Below are 21,972 nucleotides of genomic sequence, written 5' to 3' on the forward strand. Positions count from 1 at the left end.
CCTACCTACCAGTCACACCACACTACTACTGAGGATACGGTAAGAGGATGTTGTAGAGTCCTGGCTCTAGCCCTAAGGCTAAGCCTCTATCCGCATCATCCAAACAAATAAAGTCAACCTCAGTAGTGCCATGAGTTTCATCCGTCCATTCATCATTGTCAGATATTTCCTTTTCATTTTCCCATCCACATAAACTCATCAAAAATGTAACCATGCGAGGATAGTCATCTTGTGGAAAAGGAAAGCATTGGGCTAACGGGGATATGTCCTCTACGGAGTAGGGGTCAGTCATGGTCAATAGGCGAATTAGCCATTCTAATTCCTCAACATTTTCTTCTCTGGCTAGTACATCTATATGATCCCATTCAGTTTCAATTACAGGATAGCACATGTGGAATATCTGAGAAAGGTATAGATGATACCTCTCACCAAAGGTAGGAGTGGATGAAGTGTATGATGATCGGGCATCTGCCATATCTGCAACACAGATATAGCATCAGTAGGTTTATGATAGGTCAATCTAGTTCTTGATTGTATACGGATATTTCTCTTGTTTTTGTGCTCTTGCTCTTTTTACTATTTTTTGTTTTTCTTTTCTCTGTTTTAAAAAAAAAAAAATGTATGAAGCTATATATATACATCCCCTTGAATATGGCAATTACATGGTCAGGGGAGAAGGTTATAAGGAGGAAGCATTAGAATGTCGAGCGTGAGTACATGCTCCCCCTTTCCTTGGGTAGATCATATTATTTGCAATGATGTTGCAGCCTCTTGGAACCAATTTGCCCAGCGGGTCATAGGTTGTGATGTGGGCAGATAGCTCTTTATGACCCTTGTGGCCACATCCAATTGCAGAGATGGTAGTGTACGCTCCCATTGACGAATGGAAGAAATGGTTTTCGACGATACTATTACAAGGGGAGACGTAGACTTATCGATTTTTTGTTGGGTGTTGACAAGAGTAGGTGTAGAGCATGTAGAAACTTCTATATGAGTGTGTGCCTGGCATGAGGAGCTAGAAGCTTCATGTGGCTCCCCCCTTCCTGAGCTAGGTAGTAATGATCGATATCGTTTGGGAATCCAAACTAACTCTGGAAGAAGTGGTGTGGAGCACTCTGCTACCTTTCCCTTACCACGATCTTGAATTATCGTTGGGGTGGCAACAATTGGTTTGCAAGGTTTCACAGGTGATGTAGAGGGATTCATCTTATGTTTAGGGACCCAAATCTGGTCATTTCCCTCGTAGTAGCCTTGGGCTACTAGTAATTTTTTAGGGATCCATCGTGATGTTACATTGCCCTTTCTCGGGTGGGTAGCTACTTTTCTTTTACGAGGCTTCTTGGTAGCTGAACGAGATTGAGCAGGGGAAGTAGCTATTAGCGAAGCTTTGGGGACCCATTTGTATGTACTCTTTGGCATAGTAAGCAAAGCTTTAGGGACCACCTTGCCTGTTTCCACTCTTGGCGTTGAAGCGTTAGAGGGGTGGCCAACAATCAAGGATGGTTTTGCCACTGGCCTTTGTGATTTTTCATTATCTAATATTTGAGTGGATGACTTAGGTGCGGGATTTTGAGCGGTCAGACCTAGTGTTGGTTCTTGCGTTGTGACTTGTCTGGTTGCCCAATCGATATTGCACTTGGTGGCCATCATCCATTTGCGCCCTAAGATTACATTCCCTTCCATGGTACCAGCAGGCATAACCAAAAAGCTTTGAATTATGGTTCCCTTGTCATAAGCAACCGGAGTGTGCAGAATTCCTGAGACAGGGGTTTTCTTCTTGTTGATTCCTTGAACTTGGATAGAACTCTTGGTTAAAGGTGGTTTTCCCAGTTGACACCACACACCATATGATAGCAAATTGTGTTGAGCTCCTGTATCCAATAATGCATTATACAACACCTCCCCGTAAGGACTCCGTAACTCAATTGGGTATCTTAGAGGTGGGTCAGATTCCAGTGCATCCTCCTCTGCTTCCTCGAAAAATACTTGCGTAATTCCCAAGTTGGCTTCTCGTTGTCTCCTAGCACGCTGTTGACGTTCTTTAGCTTCGACTCTCGCTTGTATCTTTTTAAGCTCAGCTTGTTCTTTAGCTGCCTTCTTTTGATGGATTGCATGTAACTCCTCCTGGCTCAAGGGGTCATAGTATCGTTTGAATTTACTCCCATTAAGGAATCCAATGGTTTCAACTCCGTCGAGAGTCTCCACTCTGATGGTACCTTGCGGGGTAATTTCACATACTCTATATGGTCCCTTACCAGCATATTTGAGCTTCTTCTTTTCGTTTTGCACTCCATACATCAGGACTTTATCCCCAACCTTGATGTCCTTGTCCTTTAGATGGCGATCAAACCATTTTTTCCTTCTATCCTTCTCCACAAGGGCATTGTATACAGCCAATTGTCTTTCTTCGTTTAGCCTCTCAAGGATATATAGACGCTCTACTAAGGGATTACCATCCCATCCCTCTTGAGTAGCAACATGAAGACTAGGAATGACAAATTCCCACGGCATGACTGCTTCTTGGCCATATACCATTTTGAATGGTGTGCAATTAATAACCACTTTGTACGCAGTACGATAGGCCCATAAAGCTGTCGTAAGCTTTAGATCCCAATCCGTGCGATGAGCTTCAACTGTCTTTGTCAAAATAGAGATTAAAGTCTTGTTGGTACTCTCGGCTTGGCCATTCGCTTGCGGATAGTAAGGAGTAGATTTATGATGGGATATCATGAAATTTGTTGTGAGCTCCTTAATCACTTCATTCATAAAATGCGTACCATTGTCGCTCACAAGTTCAAAAGGACAACCAAATCGTGTGATTATATTTTCAAAGAGGAACTTGGCTGTTGTCCTCGCATCCGCCTTACGTGTCGCTTTCGCTTCAGCCCATTTGGTCATATAGTCAGTGGCCACAATAATATAGCGAGATTGTGTGTTTCGGGCCGCTGGACTAATTGGACCTACAAAGTCTAAACCCCACTTTTCAAATGGTTGGTTTACTTTGATTGGATGTAGGGGCATCTGATCTTTCCTCTGGGGTTTCTTGTATCGTTGGCATTCATCGCAACCCTTCACAAAGAGTGATGCATCTTGGAACATAGTGGGCCACCAATACCCTGATTGTAAGATCTTTCGCGCAGTTAAGTCTCCTGAGAAGTGACCACCGGCTACGCCCATATGTGCCTCTTGCAAAATGTATAGATACTCATCCTCTCGGGCACAACGCCTAAGAACGTCATCCTTTCCTCTTTTATAAAGAGTCCCAGCTATCAGGCAATAGGGTTCACATTCTTTGATTAGCTTTCGAGCTAGATCTTTGCGAAGCTCCTTGGGTGGAAAGCCATTAACCAAAAAGTTAACAATCTTCTCACTCCATTCAGGCATTGTCTCCACCATGAACAGGGAAGTGTCTGGTAAGTCATCATCAACCCCCGTAGGAGCCTCACCATTAGGTATGCGAGACAAATGATCAGCCATAACATGTTTTTTGCCAGGTCTCACAACAACAGTGAAATCAAACTCAAGAAGAATCAATAGCCATCGTGTGATTCTTCCTGTGGAGCATGGTTTGTTTACCAGATACAACAATGCTTGATGATCTACATAGAAAACAAACTTGGTGGCAAGGAGGTAATAACGAAATTTCCTTACTGCATATATCATTGCCAACCCTTCTCGCTCCGTAGTGGTGTAGTTCATCTCAGCATCGTTCAACTGGCGACTGGCAAAGCTAATGGGGTAGTCTAGCTTGTGTTCTCCAGGTTGAGTTAAAACACACCCAATAGCAAAGTTTGATGCATCAATATGCACATGGAAGAGTAAATCCCAGTTAGGCATTCTCAAGATTGGAGCACTCGCCAAGGCCTTCTTTAATAGCTCATAGGCACGGTCACATTCTTCGGTCCAAATAAACTTGATGAGAAGCTTATACAATGGTCGAGCTATCTCGGCGAAGAATAGAATAAACCTTCGATAATAACCAACGTGGCCCATAAAGCGTTGGACTCCCTTGTAGTTGGTGGGTGGTGGCAATTCCAGAATGACCTTGATTTTACTCTCGTCAGTGGAAATCCCATTTTTGGACACTATATGCCCTAAGATAACTCCGTGTTTAACCCAGAATTGGCATTTGAAAGGATTCAAGGAGATGCGATATAATCTACACCTTTCAAATATTTTTCGTAAACACATCAAGTGCTCGTCCCACGAGGAATGAACACAAAGATCATCTAAGAAAGCTTCACAGAAGTCCCTTAGATATTCCTTAAAGGCCGTGTTTATCAATCGTTGGAATGTTGCAGGTGCATTGGTCAAGCCAAAGGCCATGACGCGAAAGGCAAACACTCCAAACTCCGTGATAAATGCTGTTTTAGCTTGGTCCTCGACTGCAATTGTGATCTGATTGTAACCCGAGTACCCATCTAAAAAGCTATATGCCTCCTTGCCTGCCACTCTTTCAAGCACATGTTCAGAATATGGCAAGGGATAATGATCCCTTCTGGTGGCTGCATTGACCTTTTTGAGATCAACGCACACTCTGAGTTTCCCATTCTTGTTTGGCACGATGACTATCGGAGAAACCCATTCTGAGTGCTCAATTGGGTATATGAATCCACATTTTACCAGCTTTTCAATTTCCTCTTGTACAATCTTTGCATACTTAGGATTCATTGGGTAGGGACGTTGCTGGACTGGTTTAGCAGTGCTAATCATTGGAATCGTGTGTTGCACCACCGAGGGTGGAACACCCTTCATGTCATGATATGTCCATGCAAATATGTCCTTGAATTCTTTAAGAAGCTTTGTAAGTGCAGCTTCTTCTGCCTTGGTGAGGTCTTGAGCAATAAAAACGGGTTTAGACTCCTCACCCGGATCTGCTAAGTCTATCTCCTTAACTACCGCAGGGCCATCGTAGACACCGCTACTCCCGTTGGTAGGCGTTCGTTGGGCTTTTGTGTAGACTACTTTACGTTCCCCTGTGGTGAATGATTTGAAATGCTCGGGGGCGGGGTGTAAGTCTACTGGTTCTTGTTGTGCCAGGATTTTTTCTTTCAATTCCGCTTCCTTTTGCTGCTGAGCCAACTCTTGGTTTTGCCGCCTTCTTGCAGTACGACTTAGTTTTGGCTTCTCTTCGATTTCTAATTGGGCAACGTCATGAGGTTGCGGAATACACCACATGACACTTTGGAGGTATTGTCCCCAATTATCCGCTATCTTCCGATGAGCGTCAATGGCTCCTACATAACTAAGCCATTCTGCAGTGGATCTTTCCTTGTTTATTGCAGTTCGTACATTAGCTCGATAGCGTTGGCGCTTATGTCTCGTTTTCTTCTTACCAAGTTTTTGATTTTTGTGTCTATCAGATTCGGAATCACTTGGTCGATCTTCACTTTTGGATGAACTGCAGGAGGTCACTTTCCTAGGCCTTGAGCACCTTGCTTCCACATTTGGGTGAATATTTGATTTATCCCCCCCATCAGGCTCAGAGTCAGTTTCTTCTTGTTGAGATTCATACTCAGAGTTGCATTGGTCTGAGTCTTCACTACTGTCAGTGTTAGTGGAGTTTGCCACGTTCTCGCCATTAGGTGTCAAGTGCATAACACCTATCATGTTTATTGGCACTAACGGTGGCATATCTTGCCCCTCAGGTGTTACCCAACTTGTGCCTCTATTTCCCCATGTGTCTATGGTTGCCGCTAGGTGTACCCAATCCACGTTATCCGACTCAGTCATACCCGGTAGGACATCCATGTAAGGAGAATCTTTCCCATCATCAGTCTCTTTTTTGCATGTATAGCAATACCTTAATGGGGCGGAGTGAATAGTGGTATCCGATCGATTATCAATGATAACCTTGCTTCCTAAAGGATGTGCACGACCATTCTCAAGATCAACTCGAATGACAGAGTCCTGGAATTGTAGGTAGACATGGTTTTTCGACCAGTCATGCACCATTTGTGCTTCCCTCATGAAAGGACGTCCTAAGATCATTTGATATGACATAGGATGGTTGGAGAAATCCATTACAATGAAGGTATGTTTTACCTTGTATCCCAGGACCTTGATCTTGAGGTCCCTTAACATTCCAATAGGTTTAGCTATGGTTCCGTTTGCCATCTTAACCACTATGTTTGTGACTTCAAGGTGAGGCCTTCCCATAGATTCCCAACAGTTTTTAGTCACAATGCTCACTCCAGCACCACCATCAAGGATTCCCTTTAGAGTTAATCCCTTGGTAGTAATGGGGAGGGTGGCATTAGATTCGTCCCCTTCAAAGTACTGTCCCAACTTGTTAACAGGTATTTCCACGACCGAGTTTTCATCTAGGTTGGGTTGTAGATCCCAATGTTCTCCTTCATCTTGAAGCGTGTCGGGTCTATCCATATTTGCAAATTGTGGTAGCCCCGCCTTTAGTTCTCCATTGAGAAATGCTCGAAGAGCTAAGAATAGCTCAGGATCTCCATATAATTTGGATATGATCGTGGTTCTGATCTCAGAGGACATGAAATCCATTAGCTTAGACACATTCAACGGTACTTTTCGAGACATCGCCCCTTGACTAGGGACTGGTGAAGATGGAATCACTTCCTCTTCGATGGGGTCAGGCATTCCCTCACTAAACATTCTTTCCAGCAAGAAGGGTGTTTGCCCACTTCCGGATGTCCTATCCTCGCTTTCTTCCCGAATGATACTAGGTATAGCTAACGGTTTATGGGTCCGGTGAGGCTGAACTTGCGTAGGAAACACTGTGTCTGGAATTTTGATTTTTCTTGGCTCCAGTTCTCTTTGTGTTTCTTCCACCAAACCCGAAGACTCTGTGACCACCATGATGCTTATCTCATCAAGACCTTGATGACGAGTGGGTGCCATGCATAGTCACTTCTGTCAATAGTGAGACGAAGTCAACCACGATTGGCTTAAAATTCTTGCTATACTTGACACCCTCGCAGGCCGCAAACTCGGCACACACAGTTCATGCTCCCAAACGGCCAGACCCTTCATGAACCCTACAAAGCCATTGCCTCGCTTAACACTGTAAGTGTAACTCCACAACCTGAAACAACCACCCTTTGGGTATGGATAGATTTTCCCTTTGGTAGAAACATGTAAAGAAAACATGCCTAAACTACCCATGCAAAAGTTCAATTGCCTAGTGGACAATGCATATACAAAGCCTTGGTTCTTTTACACAAACTGTCCATATTGTATCTAACCCATGCAAAAGTTCAATTGCCTAATGGACAATGCATATACAAAGCCTTGGTTCTTTTACACAAACTGTCCAGATTGTATCTAACCCATTGGCTTGTAAGTTCTATGTGGTTCCCACAGGTGAGATAAAAGAAGTAGTCGTCCTCAGAGGAAGCTGGGTCCAGAACGCTACAAGTGTAATCAACTCTGCTGACAACACAACTACCCTAAAGCTCTCCCAGGGCAAGGTAACCATGATCCTCTGGGAGACGAGGAGTTCCTCAAATCTGATCCTCTGCCCCCACCAATTGCTTCTAGAAAGGGTACTCCCTCACCTCCCCCACAATAGCTGGTAATTCTTCACAACACTGCCCTTGAAGTACAACAAGAACTCAACCCACCACCAATATGGATTGGACTTTCGACAAAGAATGGTCTAAAATGGTGGCAAGTCCACATATGTCCTATGGTCCGCACCAATCTCATATATCTTGGAGGCATGGAAATCTCTTGGAAAACCCACACTAACAAAAGAAGACACTTACATTCAAATATCACACGAAGTGCGTTTAATGAGTGTAGGGTATTTCATTCTTAAAACCCACACTTACATTCAAATATCACACGAAGTGCGTTTAATGAGTGTAGGGTATTTCATTCTTAAAATATCTATCAAAAATAACCATTTGGAGTGCAGATTTCATGTTATAGATGCAGAAGCACTCCAAGGCTAGATTATCATTGGAAAAGAGTGGATTAATGCCACTCACTACCAAATCAATCAAGAGTGAAAATTAACGACAAGAAGGCCATTGTCCTCTTGTGTCCCCAAGAGGAAATCATCCACACACCCTCACCCTCGACTACCCTTTTTTCTCATTCCCCATCCTCATCATTGGCAATTTCCCCTATTCCCCCACCCCAAGCCTCACCTATTAAGACAGCCGACGATCGGCCACTGTCAATACCACCCACCAATGACAAACAAGCCTCATCATCGACATTTCCCCTCAACTCTACATCCTTGATCACCCACACTGTAAGCACCCCGACCTCATATCTTTATCATGACAATCAATAGTGGGTGCCCAAGAATCTTCTTGCCACTCAGGGCTTCTACGATGGCTACATAAAACTATGGATTCCCAAATGACCATCTCTAAAACCCAAGCTCAAAAAGCCAACTAAGCCAACAAATGTCAACCCTAAGACAAAGCTTCAACGTTGAATAATCCTCGACCACCTGTACAAGGCTACTATGAAGGTAACACTCGCCTCTGGCTACCCAAGCATGCTACTTGTGCTCATCCACCACAACTCCCCAAGAAGCTACAAAAGGTCCCACAACCATGGATTTGGTAAACCCAAGCATAGCAAAGCCAACAACAGTGGGGTGCCTATTAATTTGTTCAAAGCATAAGGCTTCCATGAAGGCAACACACACTTGTGGCTCCCCAAGACAAAATCAAAAGCCTCTCCTCCGCATATGGACAACCACCTCATAGCTCAAAGCCTCATTGACAAAAAAGCCGGAAGCCTCGCCAAACCAAGGACCTTCATCACTGTGTAGCGTTGGGTGCCCAAATGTCTCTTAGAAGCCCAAGGCTTCCATGATGGCAATTTCATCATTTGGCTCCCAAGGTATACCCCTCAGCAGCTTGCCCAAACCACACCCCCACCATGCCAGTACCTATTCAATCGAAAAAGATGGTTTGATGACCAACGGGTAGGTAAGTTCCCTCCTCCTCGACAAACTCCTCCGGACCTTCCCACACCCAACCCATGGGCACTCCAAAGCTCAATCCGCCCAACCCTTTCAACCCACGGAGCCTCATCCACGAAGCTCCACCCTGCCCCTTGACTTCATCACCAAACCAAGGGGCAGTGCTACACATGGCTGAGCTTATCCAACCACTCAAAAGCTAAACTCAAAGGTAAGCTCACAACTCTAGCCACATGGGTCACTCAATACAAAATCCTCTTTAGGGGTGTTATCAATAAACACATCAAAAAAAAAGGAAAAAAGGAAAAAAAAGAGAGTCTCTAGGTGATTACAACCACGGGCACACCTTTTGCCCTTGCCCATGCACAACACCTGCAAATCTCATTGGACTCTGTTCTATGCGCACACACCGCATAAAGCTTCATCGTCGACAGCCATCTGGGTACATCTCTGGATGGAGGGACCATGGTGGGTGCAAGCTTGGTCCATGGTACGACCCATCACGTGGATCTTCTTAATCACCCCTATTGCACCCGAATAAATGTGCTTCATGTCGAATCAATCCTACCCAAGACTTCTTCTTTGGATCAACATCTATGGATCCTCGCCATCAGCTACCACTCCTATCTACACAAGATCCCAATACTCCAATGACAGAAGAAGACAAAGCATACAAAGAAAAAGAGAGAACACCTCAACCTGATTACTCAACATCCACAAGAGACAAGCTACCAATCACGGTGTCTTGACAAAGATGCTACAGCTTCATGAACATTATCATCGACATACAACATCTCAAAACGCTAGCAATTTCCATGCGTGTTGCCTCCTTATCTCTCCGAAATTTCCCCCTCGCCACTTTCTTACTAACCCCATTGTTTTACTAACTTCTCTTTAATCATACCACCTACCACTGGGATACTAGTTATTAAGTATTTCATGCTAATCTACTCATTGAAGTACTCTGACTCCTCTAATGAGGATGTCCCACCTTGCAACAAAGGAAATTTAAAAAAAATACCAAAAACAAAATAGAGAGTACTACTGGGCACATACAAAAAAGCACCCTCATAAGAATCCATCAGACTCGCTGTTGTTTGCTAGTACTCCACTAACTTCTTTCCATCTTACTAACTCCCTCATCCCCTCTCATTTCTGGAGAGACAGGAGAACCAACCAAGTGTGACACTTCTCCGTGTGTCTCAAGAACCCCTCACCGATCGAGGATGCAATCCACTTTACGAAGGGGAGTATGTTAGCCACATATTGGTTAACACATTCCTATGACAACTATGTCCGCACACTTATATAATGGGCACTCGTGCTATATTATAAATCTTGTCATTTAATGAGGGAAACTCCCTAAAGACGCTCCCAAGTATTGAGTTTCAAAGGACAGAAAAGAGGATCGTGGTGGTCAGTTGGCCAAACCATAGAGAAAAGACTTGCAACTATGTCTTGGGCACCCCAGGTCCCTTACTACCAGGAGGCCTGGTGGGAAAAGGATCGAAACTATAAAGGCCAATTTCTCTTGTTTGTAACTAATTGTCCCATTTTTGCAATAGAAGTGGAGTGTTCTCTCTCCCCCTCTCTCTTGCAACTCTAATCTAGCTTGTGTGGTGTGCTTAGGGTTAGGGTTTGGGAATGATTAGCTCTAATCACTTGTTCCCTCTTGCTTCCTCTCTCTCTCTCTCTCTCTCTCTCTCTCTCTCTCTCTTTCTTGAGTGATTAGGCTAACCAACACGATCCTCTTCCACGGTGATCCCACACACAGCCTCTACGAGATAGCTTGCATCACCTGTAGGATTAGAGCAACTGCCTTGGTGTGATAATGAGTATGGGAGAACAGTGATGGTGAGCAGCTACAGTGGAGCTCTTGAGCCATGGTTGATCTCGGTGGATAGGCAATTTCCCACAACATGTTAGGGTAGGGTTTTCTTAACAGTTTACGATTTTAGCTTTCTATTTTACCGAAAAGGGATTTTCCCAAAATCTTTGACTTGAGACCTGCACACATTAAATGTGTCCAGCCACTCAAAACAAACTTTTGGAAATTTTTGGCTAGTGGCCTAAAAGCTTGCACGCATTAAATACGGCCTAGCTAATCAAGATGCACCCTAATTAGGGAGAGGATTAAGTGTAATTAATTTGCATTAATTACACTAATGTGAAAATGTAGAAAACAAATAAATTTATGTGTGCCAAATCCTCCCCTAATTTCTATTATTATCCCAATTTCTCCATGTAAGGAGTCAAAATTGGGATAAACACTATGCTACGAAACCAATTTTGTGGTCTAATTCACACAATTCTTTTAATTTAATTTTCAATTGATTGTTTTTTTAATTCTAAATTGAAAAGAATGTAAAAACTAAAAAATACACAAATCACAAATTGGACTTGCAATTAATATGTGGGAGAAAAAATAATCTAAACGCACTAATTAAAGAACTCATAATAAAAGAAAAATATACAGTAATTGAGAAACATGTAAGAATTGCAGAAATTGAACACTAATATGCAAAAATTGCAGAAATCAACAAGAATGCAACAATGCCACAAAATGGACACATTTTTAGCTATTCATTTCTACCCTTCTTGCAAAAACAGAAAACATGATTATAATAGAATTATTTCATACACACACGCATTGAAAATGAATTGTGGCTATGCAATAGAGCTATTACCCGACAATGATGTCATTTATGGGAATCCCTTACACCATATAAAGAGTACAGGAACTAGCTAAGGTCGTGGGACTTTTCCCAACCGCACTTGGGAGAATAAAATAGCTAAAAGTGACAAGATAATCTACCATAACCTAGTCCATAATTGCATAAACAAGATGTCTCACTCACCTCGTGAATGCTTGTGCTCGGATTCTAGGAGATGATGTTGCCACACAGCCACACTCCAAGCTCCACTCCAACAACTCCACCACACTCCAATGGAAGCTCGACCCTCCTCTCACTCAATCACACACACTCACTCTCACATACATGCAAAGCAAGCACACCAGAGCTCAAACAAGCAAGAGGCAAGCAAGAAAGAAATAACATAGGAGAGTAGAGAAGTTAGCACTCTATTGAATCAGCATAAGAGAATGAATGGTGAGACTACAAAATGACCCTTATCTTAGTCCCTAGCCTTCACACCTAGGGCGACCATCCTTAAAAATAGGTCCTTGGCTATCTACGACCACCTAGGCTTGTGCAAACACTTAATCTAAGAATACAATCTCCATAAATAATCCTATGGCGTGCCTTTCATAGACAATTGGCGATCGCATAGGTAGAATATAGAATGACACTGGAGAGGTGTCCAAGGCGGGTTAACATACCAATTCTACAAAAAGACAAGTTCTGACACATATACCTATGGCATGAGATTTATAATTTTATTAGTGCTCTTTTCTTTCACTTTTTATGATTCAAAAATTTGGAGTCTCTTTGACACACTACTCACCTTGACCATGTGTTTCCCACTCATCAACCCCTATCCCTCTCTCAACTCCCGTCACTCCCACTCCTCTCGCTTTAGATGTGCAAGCATGGTAAGCATGCTCTTGATCCTGTTTATTTATTTATTGATTTATTTTGAGCTTATTTATGTGGTAGAATGTATGCCTTATTTTGAGATCCCTTTAGATCATGTATGTGATTTGCATTTTGCATAAAATGCATCGAAATACCTTCCCTAATTGTGATGGTGTGATGATGGTATACAACTCATACATAGCGATGCTTGTGGTCCATTGAGGACCTCAACCTTGGGAGAACACTTGTATTTTTTCAGCACTTCCATGCTATGGTTGAGAATGTTGTGGGTTGTAAAATAAGACTCGGATGACTTGATTCATCATCATGTGACTAGCTAGCTAGGGATGCACTCTAAGCATCTATGGTTCTAAAGGTGCATCCATGGTCAAGTATGCATGTCCCATTCGGTTTGGCATTACGCTATAGGTATTAAAGCAACAAAGTTATAGTGTTGTAGAAAAGTGGTAAACTAAAAGGGTGGAAGCATGTTAACGTGCTATCCATTTTTAGGTTTTTAGCAGTGCTTTTTAGTAGTGCTAACATAAAAAATGAGCATGTGGTAAAATTTTTGTAAATAAAATTAGAAAATTTTAGAGATTATACATAAAGATTCTCCTTCAAGAGCTTTCCAAATGATGTATAGCATGATAGGAAACTTTGCATTGTGGGTCATCTTTGGATCCAAAAATCATTATAAAAAGTCATGCTAACTAGCACTTGTCCCAAACACTACAAGACAATGCTGTCATACACGCGTTTCATACACGCGATAAATTACGAGCGCGTGTATGGTCGCGCTTGTATTTGAATAGAATCGAGCGCGTGTATTTTATCATTTAAGGTCGCGTGTATAAATGCGTTTATATACACGCAGTAATACACGCATCTATACACACTACCATACACGGATTAATACACGGGTACTATACACGGATTAATACACGCCACCATACACGGATTAATACACGCATGGTAAAGAAAAACTGAAAAAAAACTGAAGAAAAACTGAATTCCTTTACAAAATTAAAAACTATTTTCTTTAAACCATCTCATAGTACATTACAGTATACATCATTACACAATCCCACTACATGCATTTACAACAATGAAATATATTCAAAAATAAATCATGCATATGAGATGATAGAAATGTCATCAATTTAGAACGTACAGTGACGGATTGGTTAGGGTTCGATCTCATCTTCAATAAGATCCATCCTTGCCAAACGATCAACATCAATATCCATTTGATCAATTTGTAAGGCTACGATTAAATTTATTCCACTATCGATATTTTGTACTCCATTGATAATGGTATCGATGTCCTGATCATCCTCATCAACATCACCATCATCCTCAATGGTAGGGTCATTCTCATGATCATGAGAAATGGCACGCTCATCCTCATTATCACGATCATCTCTTATTTCTTGATCATCGATCACAACGTCTTCATTGGCATGTTCGACATCATCTTCATTGCGGCTTGTTACATCCTCCATATGCTCCATACCAGTGAATGTGTATTATACATCACTTTGGAACATGGTGCAATAGGGATGACGTACCACCATTTAATGTCATGCACCATTGGTAGATAGATAACCTACTCAAATACACATAGTACAGTAATTAATTAGCATATCAAAAGTCAAGGGGTACGCGAGCTTAGAGTACATGAAACACATTAGTAAAAAAAAGCATACCTGCTCACATTGTTGTGGCAATACAAGCCTATCTTTCTTTGTTTGCCAAAACTTTGTAGAGTCAATAGTTACATAGCCACTTGCATGGCGTTTTATCGTTGCATCAGGCCCTTTTTCCACCACATTCATTTGCCATTTGACATCCAAAACATACACAAAGAAGCGACGAAAGTCAAGCCTAAATATGTCTTGGATTATGCCACAATAATCATCCATTCCCTCAAAGCTACTAATGACACCGCAATCTTGTGTATTTCTCTTTTCATCAATTCTTTGTGTTCAAAAATGCTTGCCTTCACACCATATAGCATTGAACATAGTGCACTGGACCAAAATAGAAGCAATATTTGTGTAAGCAATGTGAATAAATATTAAAAGAAAATCACTTACAACTAATGCAAAACATTAGTTCTATGTACCTTTAACATGCATCCTCGTGTATACTCCCATTCTTCCGTCGTGATATGCAGCCCCTCGTCGCTCTCTGCTCTCTCCATTTCCTCATGCAACCAATCAACATGGATATCATTCGGAAGTGTTGCTAGATGCTTAGGGTACGCCTTCCGAGAGCCATGTTACCTCCGAAAGAGAGCTCTTTCTGCTTGCCTTTTTGTCTTTGCATCCTCATATCTTGTAACCCATCTGCTCATCACATCACTATTAAGGATACAAGTGAAATTGAGATCATCAATCAATGTTCTGTCAATTACTTTACTCTGTCCTTTTCCTTGAGGCATAATAGAGGTCATCCTCAAGTCCTCTTCATTGCTCCATAGTCGTGGCATAATAGAGGTCATCCTCAAGTCCTCTTCATTGCTCCATAGTCGTGGGGCAAAGAGCTGCTGTCCACCTGACCAAGAAATTCTGAAATATATACAAGAGACTCTTGTATCAACCAACCCTCGGCCACCATGCTTCCTTCAGGCCTTGCACTTTGCCTCACAAAGTCTTTTAAGGTCTTCATGAAGCGCTCTAGGAAGAACATCCAACGTGCATGCACAGTACCACATAAAGCGATTTCGTCCACTAAATGCACAATGAGATGTAGTTGACTTGTGAGAATGGTTCGCGGAAAAGTCTCCTCTACCAAACAAACCACCTCCACTGCCCATAACACGTGCATCATCCAACGTGGCTAGATCAATTGCTTTGGAACTAACATATCTGAAAAATAAATAAATAGTATGTTATACCTCATGCACGTTCATTTTGCAAGGTATAATGAAGGGTGATCTGTCATGGGTTTTACATACCTCACAAGCTCGCCCATCTTATAAATACATTTTTTCAAACTCTTATTTGCACAATGATTGATGCTAGTAGGTAGTATGAACTGCGCACATAAGAGCACATGTATGTATGGTTTATGGCATTACAAAATTTAATTTTTATCGAATATGGTCTTACACAAACCGTCAACATACTCATGTACTAACGAAGGGCCACAAACAGGACATGCATGTTTACCCGATGTTTTCAAACCTGTTAAAATATAAATAAAAGTTAGAATAATAAGGTCAATATGTATAATTAATATATATAGCCAATAGTATTAGAGTAGGGAGGTAATTAGAATTCTTACCAGAACAATCGCTGTATCCTGGAAAGTCATGCATTGTCCACATCAACACTGCTTTTAAGTCGAAGTGTCGAGAGGAGGGAGGCCTACTAATGTCCACCACCGCAACACCTCTCCATAGTTCCTCCAACTCATCAATCAACGGTTCAAGATAAACATCCATATGCTTGACTTTATGTTTCCCTGGAATTAAAAGAGATAACATAAGATGTCCCTTCTTGATCGCCATTGATGGTGGAAGGTTGTAATTCACCAACACAACTGGCCACACGCTGTATGCGGTGCTTTTGAAACCAAATGGATTCACTCCATCCATACCTAGGCCAAGTCTCAAGTTTCTGGGCTTTGTTTTAAAGCTGGGCCACTCATTTTCAATATGCTTCCAAGCAGGAGTGTCTGCGGGAATTCTCCACATGCCATCATCCGATCGATGTGAGGAATGCCATGACATGAGCTCTGCTCTATGGATTTGCACTTGAACATGTGTTTGATGCGAGGAATTATAGGAAAGTGTCGCAAGACTTTATGAGGTATATCAAAACTCTTCATATCTGTTCTATACCTTGCTTCACCACAAGTGGGACAATGTCGAGCCTCCTTATGCGTCCCACGAAAGAGAATGCAATCATTGAAGCATGTATGTATGCGATCATAATCCAATCCTCCAAGAGATGTCACATAGCGCCTCGCTATGTCTCTTGAGGTGGGTAGTCTATTTTCCTTTGGAAGCATGTTTGATAATAGCCTGCATTCAATATCATCAATTATAATTAGTCTTAAATCTTAAACCTTAAACCACTAATTCAAATTTGTAAGTTAGAATGCTTACTTCAATAATGCATCAAGACTTGCATTGCTCCATCCATAAACTGTTTGTATATTGAGTAGTTCAAGTGAAGCACGTAAAACAGAGAATGTGCACCCTTCAAACACCGGTGTCGATGAAGCCTTGTAAAGATGCTCTTGTTTCATATCATCGTCGTCCATACCTTTGGGATCATCCTTAAAAAGATTCCGCACCATATCATCAAGCACCTCCTCTTCCACAACTTCGTGGGGGGGTGCAGGGTCATTGTCATCCCTTTCCCACTCATCTCTAACAATAGATCCCGAAGCTCCAGCATCATCTCATCGACGCTTTGCGTGCTCTCGTCCCGCGTAGGGCACCATGTTAGGGTGTGGTGCTGCATCCTGTTTCAATTAGAGTAGTTTAATTTAATTTGGATACCATGAGTCATTTGAATACCATCAATTTACATCTACTCACCTCTAAACCTGTTTGATTCCATTCTCCATACATGGAGATATGATTCAAGGTAATTCGACGTGCTCGTACAATGCATCCTTGACATCGATTACACATACATTTGATCCGTTGTCCCAACCACACATCGCCATTACGATGACGCATTGTCTCATCTTCCCCAGAACTGCTTGAAGAGGTTGATGACATCCTATGTACAATCCAGAAAACACAAAATCATAATATGTTTTTAATGAAAGTATAAAAATCGCGTGTATTGACACGGCTATTTCCTAAAAATCACGTGTATTAACGCGGCTATTTCCTAAAAATCGCATGTATTAACGCGACAGTGGACCTTTTATAAGGACACTTTGTCGGAGGTCGGTCCCTTTGAATTTTTTTTTTGCACAGGTCGCGTGTAGAAACGCGTGTAAAAGCGCGTGTATACTGTCTGCAGAGTCTGTTCACACGAATATACACGCGTTTTTTGACGGGTGTATACACGCGTTTCTGCACGGGTGTATACATGCGTTTCCGATGGGTGTATACACGAGGCTGCGTTTCCTATTTCTATGGTTTGCAGGCAACACAACTGACTTGAATGATGATATTTGTGTGAGTGAAGAGACAGCCCATGATGTACATGAGGATTATTTTTGCAGGTTCTTTATGGATATTCCAGGTTCTTCATCCGATCCATTTGCGTACAGCAATTGGCTGATGGAGATGCTGAATCATTTTGGGTGCCATCCTGGTCCAGTTGAGCTTACAGAGTATATGTATGCCCATCCCCCTCCTTCCCTGCCTGCTGGTGTCTATACCCCTACCGCGAGTATCCAGGGCACTCCAGTGCCGTCTATGCCTACGAGTCCGATGAGACGGCATGCAGCTTCTCCTCTTCCATGTCCACCGAGGAGACATACCTCGTCCCAGACACACTCACGCACACCCTCACAACCACCATCACGTGCTCCCTCAGAGCCACCGTCACGTCAGGGCTCACAGCCACCGTCACGTAGACAATCCCCCAGTCGTGACTCTACCCGCAACAGTAGGAAGAGTGGGAGTGGAGGATGCGGCGGGTGCTTTGGTGGGGGAGGTAGGGGAGGTAGTAGGGCACGCGGTGAGAGAGGAGATAGAGGGAGAAGAGTTAGAGGAGACAGTTCGGAAGAGGAGGAGATGAGAGAGGTGGAGAGAGTGGTCTGCTATGATGTGACGGATAGGGGCGGGATAGTGATGGATGCGAGGGGGAGGGAGGTAATGGAGTACATGCGTGGGGTAGTATCAAACTCATATAGAAATTGTTTTATTAAATTTGAAGATCAAAATAGCCGATTAGTTGGGGAGGTGATAGAGGCTGTACATAGCCGGTACCCCAATCCCCCACATGCTACATTCTCGGATGTATGAGGAAGGATGCGAATAAGGGAGATCTTAAGTAATAAAAGATCTCACCTTAAAAAACTCGCGTACGATGACCTGCTAAATGTAGCTGCGGGTGGCTATCCTGCCGAGAAACCTGCCACTGCGCACAAACGCGAGTGGAAGGAGGCAAAGAAACGAGCAGAGGGTGGCGTGAAGAGCACGCAGCATGTGGAGGCACGACGGATCCAGATGGAGACCATTGGATCTTCGCATTTCGGATCTGGCGGCGTCGAGTCATGGGAGGCAGAGTTCGTAAGTATCTTGTCACTTTATTTGATTGTTTACTTAATTCATTGATTCTATGATTGTTTTAATCTTACAAATTGTGTTGATTAAGATACAGCGACGGGTTACGGGGAGGAAGCCCACAACCCACGATACTGCGTATGCTCGCCGGCATAGCAGACGTGACACGTGGGCCATCTTCATAGCCGAGGGAATTATTACGGACGCGCAGTTTGAGATAGCCATGAGACCATACGGTCGACAGGTACTTGAAAATTCTAAACGAATGATTTTGGTTTATTGAATTACATATATATACACTTATATACTATATATTACTTGAACAGGCACAAGCTGCTGATGATCCACCCGCCGCCACTGCAGAGGGTAGACGTGAGCACTACTCATCGGACATTTCGACCGATGTGAGCTCATCTGAGCATGGAGGGAGCACCGAGAGTCATCATCTGGGTCTGAGTAGTACTCAGACTTATAGTATCACATTCCATATTGAGGATGTGGTTGTATATATTTTTTTGTAAACTGAAGCCATGGGCTACTTCGAGATATGGACTCCCTTGTATATATGTGTGAAATTTTGATAGTAATATTGAATCGTAAATCGATAGTATTATATTCATGTCTGTCTTGAATCGTGTATTGACAATGTATGCATGCATGTCATTCTTGTCTTAATTTCCCTCGTGCATATGTTCTTCATGAAGAGAGTGTTATTGGGTGTTGGAATGCTAGAACAGTATTCAGGCACCAAATAGCACTCTCTGGTTTTTTTTTTTGCTCTCTGTTCGCGTGTATAAACGCGTCAGAACTGCTAAATATCGTGTGTATATACGCGGATACTCTGTAAAATACGCGTGTATACACGCGTGTATAGACGCATGTATTAACGCGTCTGAGTACATCTGAAATGAACAGAACGCGTGTATACACCCGTGTATGAGCGCGTCTGAGCGGTCCTATACACACGCTTTTACACGCATGTCTCTGGCCGCGATAATACACGGGCCCGCTACTTTTTTTTACAAGTCATTTTTAGAGGCTAGGAGCGCGGGTATGAGCCCGATCCCTTGTAGTGAAACATAAAAAAGTGTAGCACCTTAATATGGTTGCACTCAAAAAGAGAAGTTCACAAAGAAAACACTACAATTGACATCACCTCCAAACATGCAGTGTCTTGTTCTCAATGCATAATATTCACTTACTTTGTGCATGATACAAGTCGTTGTTATGAAAAAGGCTTGGTGAATGATGCATAACTAATTACATGTAGATATGTAAATGACACCTTACGCTTGTTAAAATTGGGTTATGCAATTGCAAGCGAATCGATTGTTTTCGTGAGACCAGCTTGTTTAAATTGGGCTATGCAATTAAGTTTCATGATATTTGATGTTAATTCAAATTTATATTTAAAAAATCCATCTCACAGATGTAGTTTATGAATCAAACTCATCAATTGTATTATAAAATCTTAAAAACTACACTTCTTCAGTGATTGTAACAAAATGACCTTGTAATTGTACCAAGCTCTTGAGATCTCATCTATATACTTGGGTATTTAGCTAAGGGTGTTCACATTTGGTTCCCTTGTCAGAATAGCTTGATTAATGCATTTTTTATGAGAATGATATATCAATAGCTATAGTTACAGAAGATCTTTGTGTGTGCATGTGTGTAGCTTGTAAAACCATTCTCTCTTCAAATTATGCCCCTCGGTCTTTAGGGTAACATATTATGTTTTTTTAACATTTTCTTATTGGGTGTGTTTATTTGTGTGTGTGTGAGAGAGAGAGAGAGAGAGAGAAAGATAGAGAGAGGAGAAAAGGCATGGATAAAATCATTATTTAGGCTTTTGAATTGGCCCTTTCGTAAACAAAAGTATTAAAAAAGGTGGGTGGATTAATGTGACGTAAAAAGAAGAATAAGAAACATCATGAACACAAAACCCCCTCAATGGACTATTGACAATCATAGCACAAAGATATTGTAAGTTTTTTGCCTACTTATGGTAAACTGGGTAAGCAGGAGGGATTTCGACTTGTGGAGCGGGGGCGCGGCTGGGCGCGATTCCGCCTGCAATTGATCCAGACGTAGCTAGCAAGTAGAACACGATAGCCAGTGCGGCTGCTACGAGAGCCAGGCAACCCCCAACTGGCAGCAGCCAGCTACGAGGAACCGGGCAGTAGACATAGAGAGAGTCATTCTGAACCGGCTTTGTCTTCTGGGAAACGGAGGAATTGAAGATACCGCCGACGAGAGAGATCAGCAAACTGAACAGAGTGAAGAACCTGCGAAGCGTACAAGGAACTTCTATTAGAACTTGTAGTTAACGTGAAAGTCGGCACAATCATACTGTGCTTAGAGCCCCTCTCTCTCTCTCTCTCTGTCTCTGTCTCTGTCTCTCTCTCTCTCTCTCCCTCTCCCCCGCCAACGCGCACACACATATCGTGCTCATCGTCATCATCGAACTGATAGAGAAATTTACCATGAGAAGATTAGGCACAAAATTGCGCCTGTTTTGGCTCCAGTAGATGGTGTGCCGTTCTTCTTTGGGCAGCAGCAAACGCAGCCACCGAAGGCGTTGGCTATGATCTGTGCAACGAGTACGCAAAGGCCTCCGATGATTCCCAGCGCCGCAGCGGGGCTCGACGGATAACTGCATGTTAGAGTATCGCTGGAGAAAACGGCTTGGTCGGCCTATAAACACCAAGATGGCAGAAGATAGTACCACAAATGACTACTAAGGCCGAATTAACGTAGATTGATGCTTGCATGTACCTTCACTCCATGGGATTTTGCAGCGATGCCGAAACTGAACGCGATGAGTCCGAGCAAGCCCACGGCGACAGAAACCCAAACTTTGCACGGATTCATGGTAAGAACTAAGAAGGATGGTCGATCTCACGACTACAAGTGAAGAGTGATTGTGTGAGAGACTACGAAAGCTGCTGCTTTCTTTGATTTGTAGCTCGCGCACATACACGCTTACGCTTCGTCAACACACGATTGCTACGTTGACTTGTCAGCATTTGTTGCCACGCCCTAAAAAAGGATTCGTCAACCCACGATTGCTACGTTGACTTGTGAGCATTCGTTGCCACGTTGACTTCTGAGGATTTGTTGCCACGTCCTAAAAAAAAGGAATCGCTACGAATCCTAGTTTTGTGAGTATCAACGCTCTCAGAAGGTTCGTGTTCCTCCTTCATGTCCGAAACTTTGACTTTTTGTGTTCAATTGCATGTTCAAAAAGAGAGCCAAATGGGTACCATTTATTACTTTAAAACTTTACAAAAACCTCTACATAAAATCCCGTGAAA

General features: G+C 42.6%; 1 protein-coding gene across 1 annotated transcript; it reads right to left on the reverse strand.

The window, feature by feature from the left end:
* Nucleotides 1–20,404: 20,404 nt before the first annotated feature.
* On the reverse strand, nt 20,405–21,599 carry LOC147604477 (protein DESIGUAL 2-like). The gene is made up of 3 exons (XM_086794840.1): nt 21,434–21,599; nt 21,141–21,352; nt 20,405–20,943 (listed from the first exon to the last, which is right to left on the reverse strand). Exons 1-3 carry the CDS (start codon nt 21,527–21,529, stop codon nt 20,655–20,657), a joined length of 597 nt encoding a protein of 198 aa, XP_086650966.1. The 5' UTR covers nt 21,530–21,599; the 3' UTR covers nt 20,405–20,654.
* Between the last annotated feature and the right edge of the window lie 373 nt (nt 21,600–21,972).

The sequence above is a fragment of the Cibotium barometz genome, chromosome 61, assembly GCF_041138505.1.
Source record: "Cibotium barometz isolate CiBa-2024 chromosome 61, ASM4113850v1, whole genome shotgun sequence".
Taxonomy (NCBI): domain Eukaryota; kingdom Viridiplantae; phylum Streptophyta; class Polypodiopsida; order Cyatheales; family Cibotiaceae; genus Cibotium; species Cibotium barometz.

Excerpts from the sequence above, each read along its gene's own strand:
- LOC147604477 (XM_086794840.1), bottom strand. The coding sequence starts at position 21,529 with ATGAATCCGTGCAAAGTTTGGGTTTCTGTCGCCGTGGGCTTGCTCGGA. Across the intron at positions 21,353-21,433 it reads CAAAATCCCATGGAGTGAAG|GCCGACCAAGCCGTTTTCTC; the intron begins GTACATGCAAGC and ends TGGTGTTTATAG. Across the intron at positions 20,944-21,140 it reads TTGTGCCTAATCTTCTCATG|GTTCTTCACTCTGTTCAGTT; the intron begins GTAAATTTCTCT and ends TACGCTTCGCAG.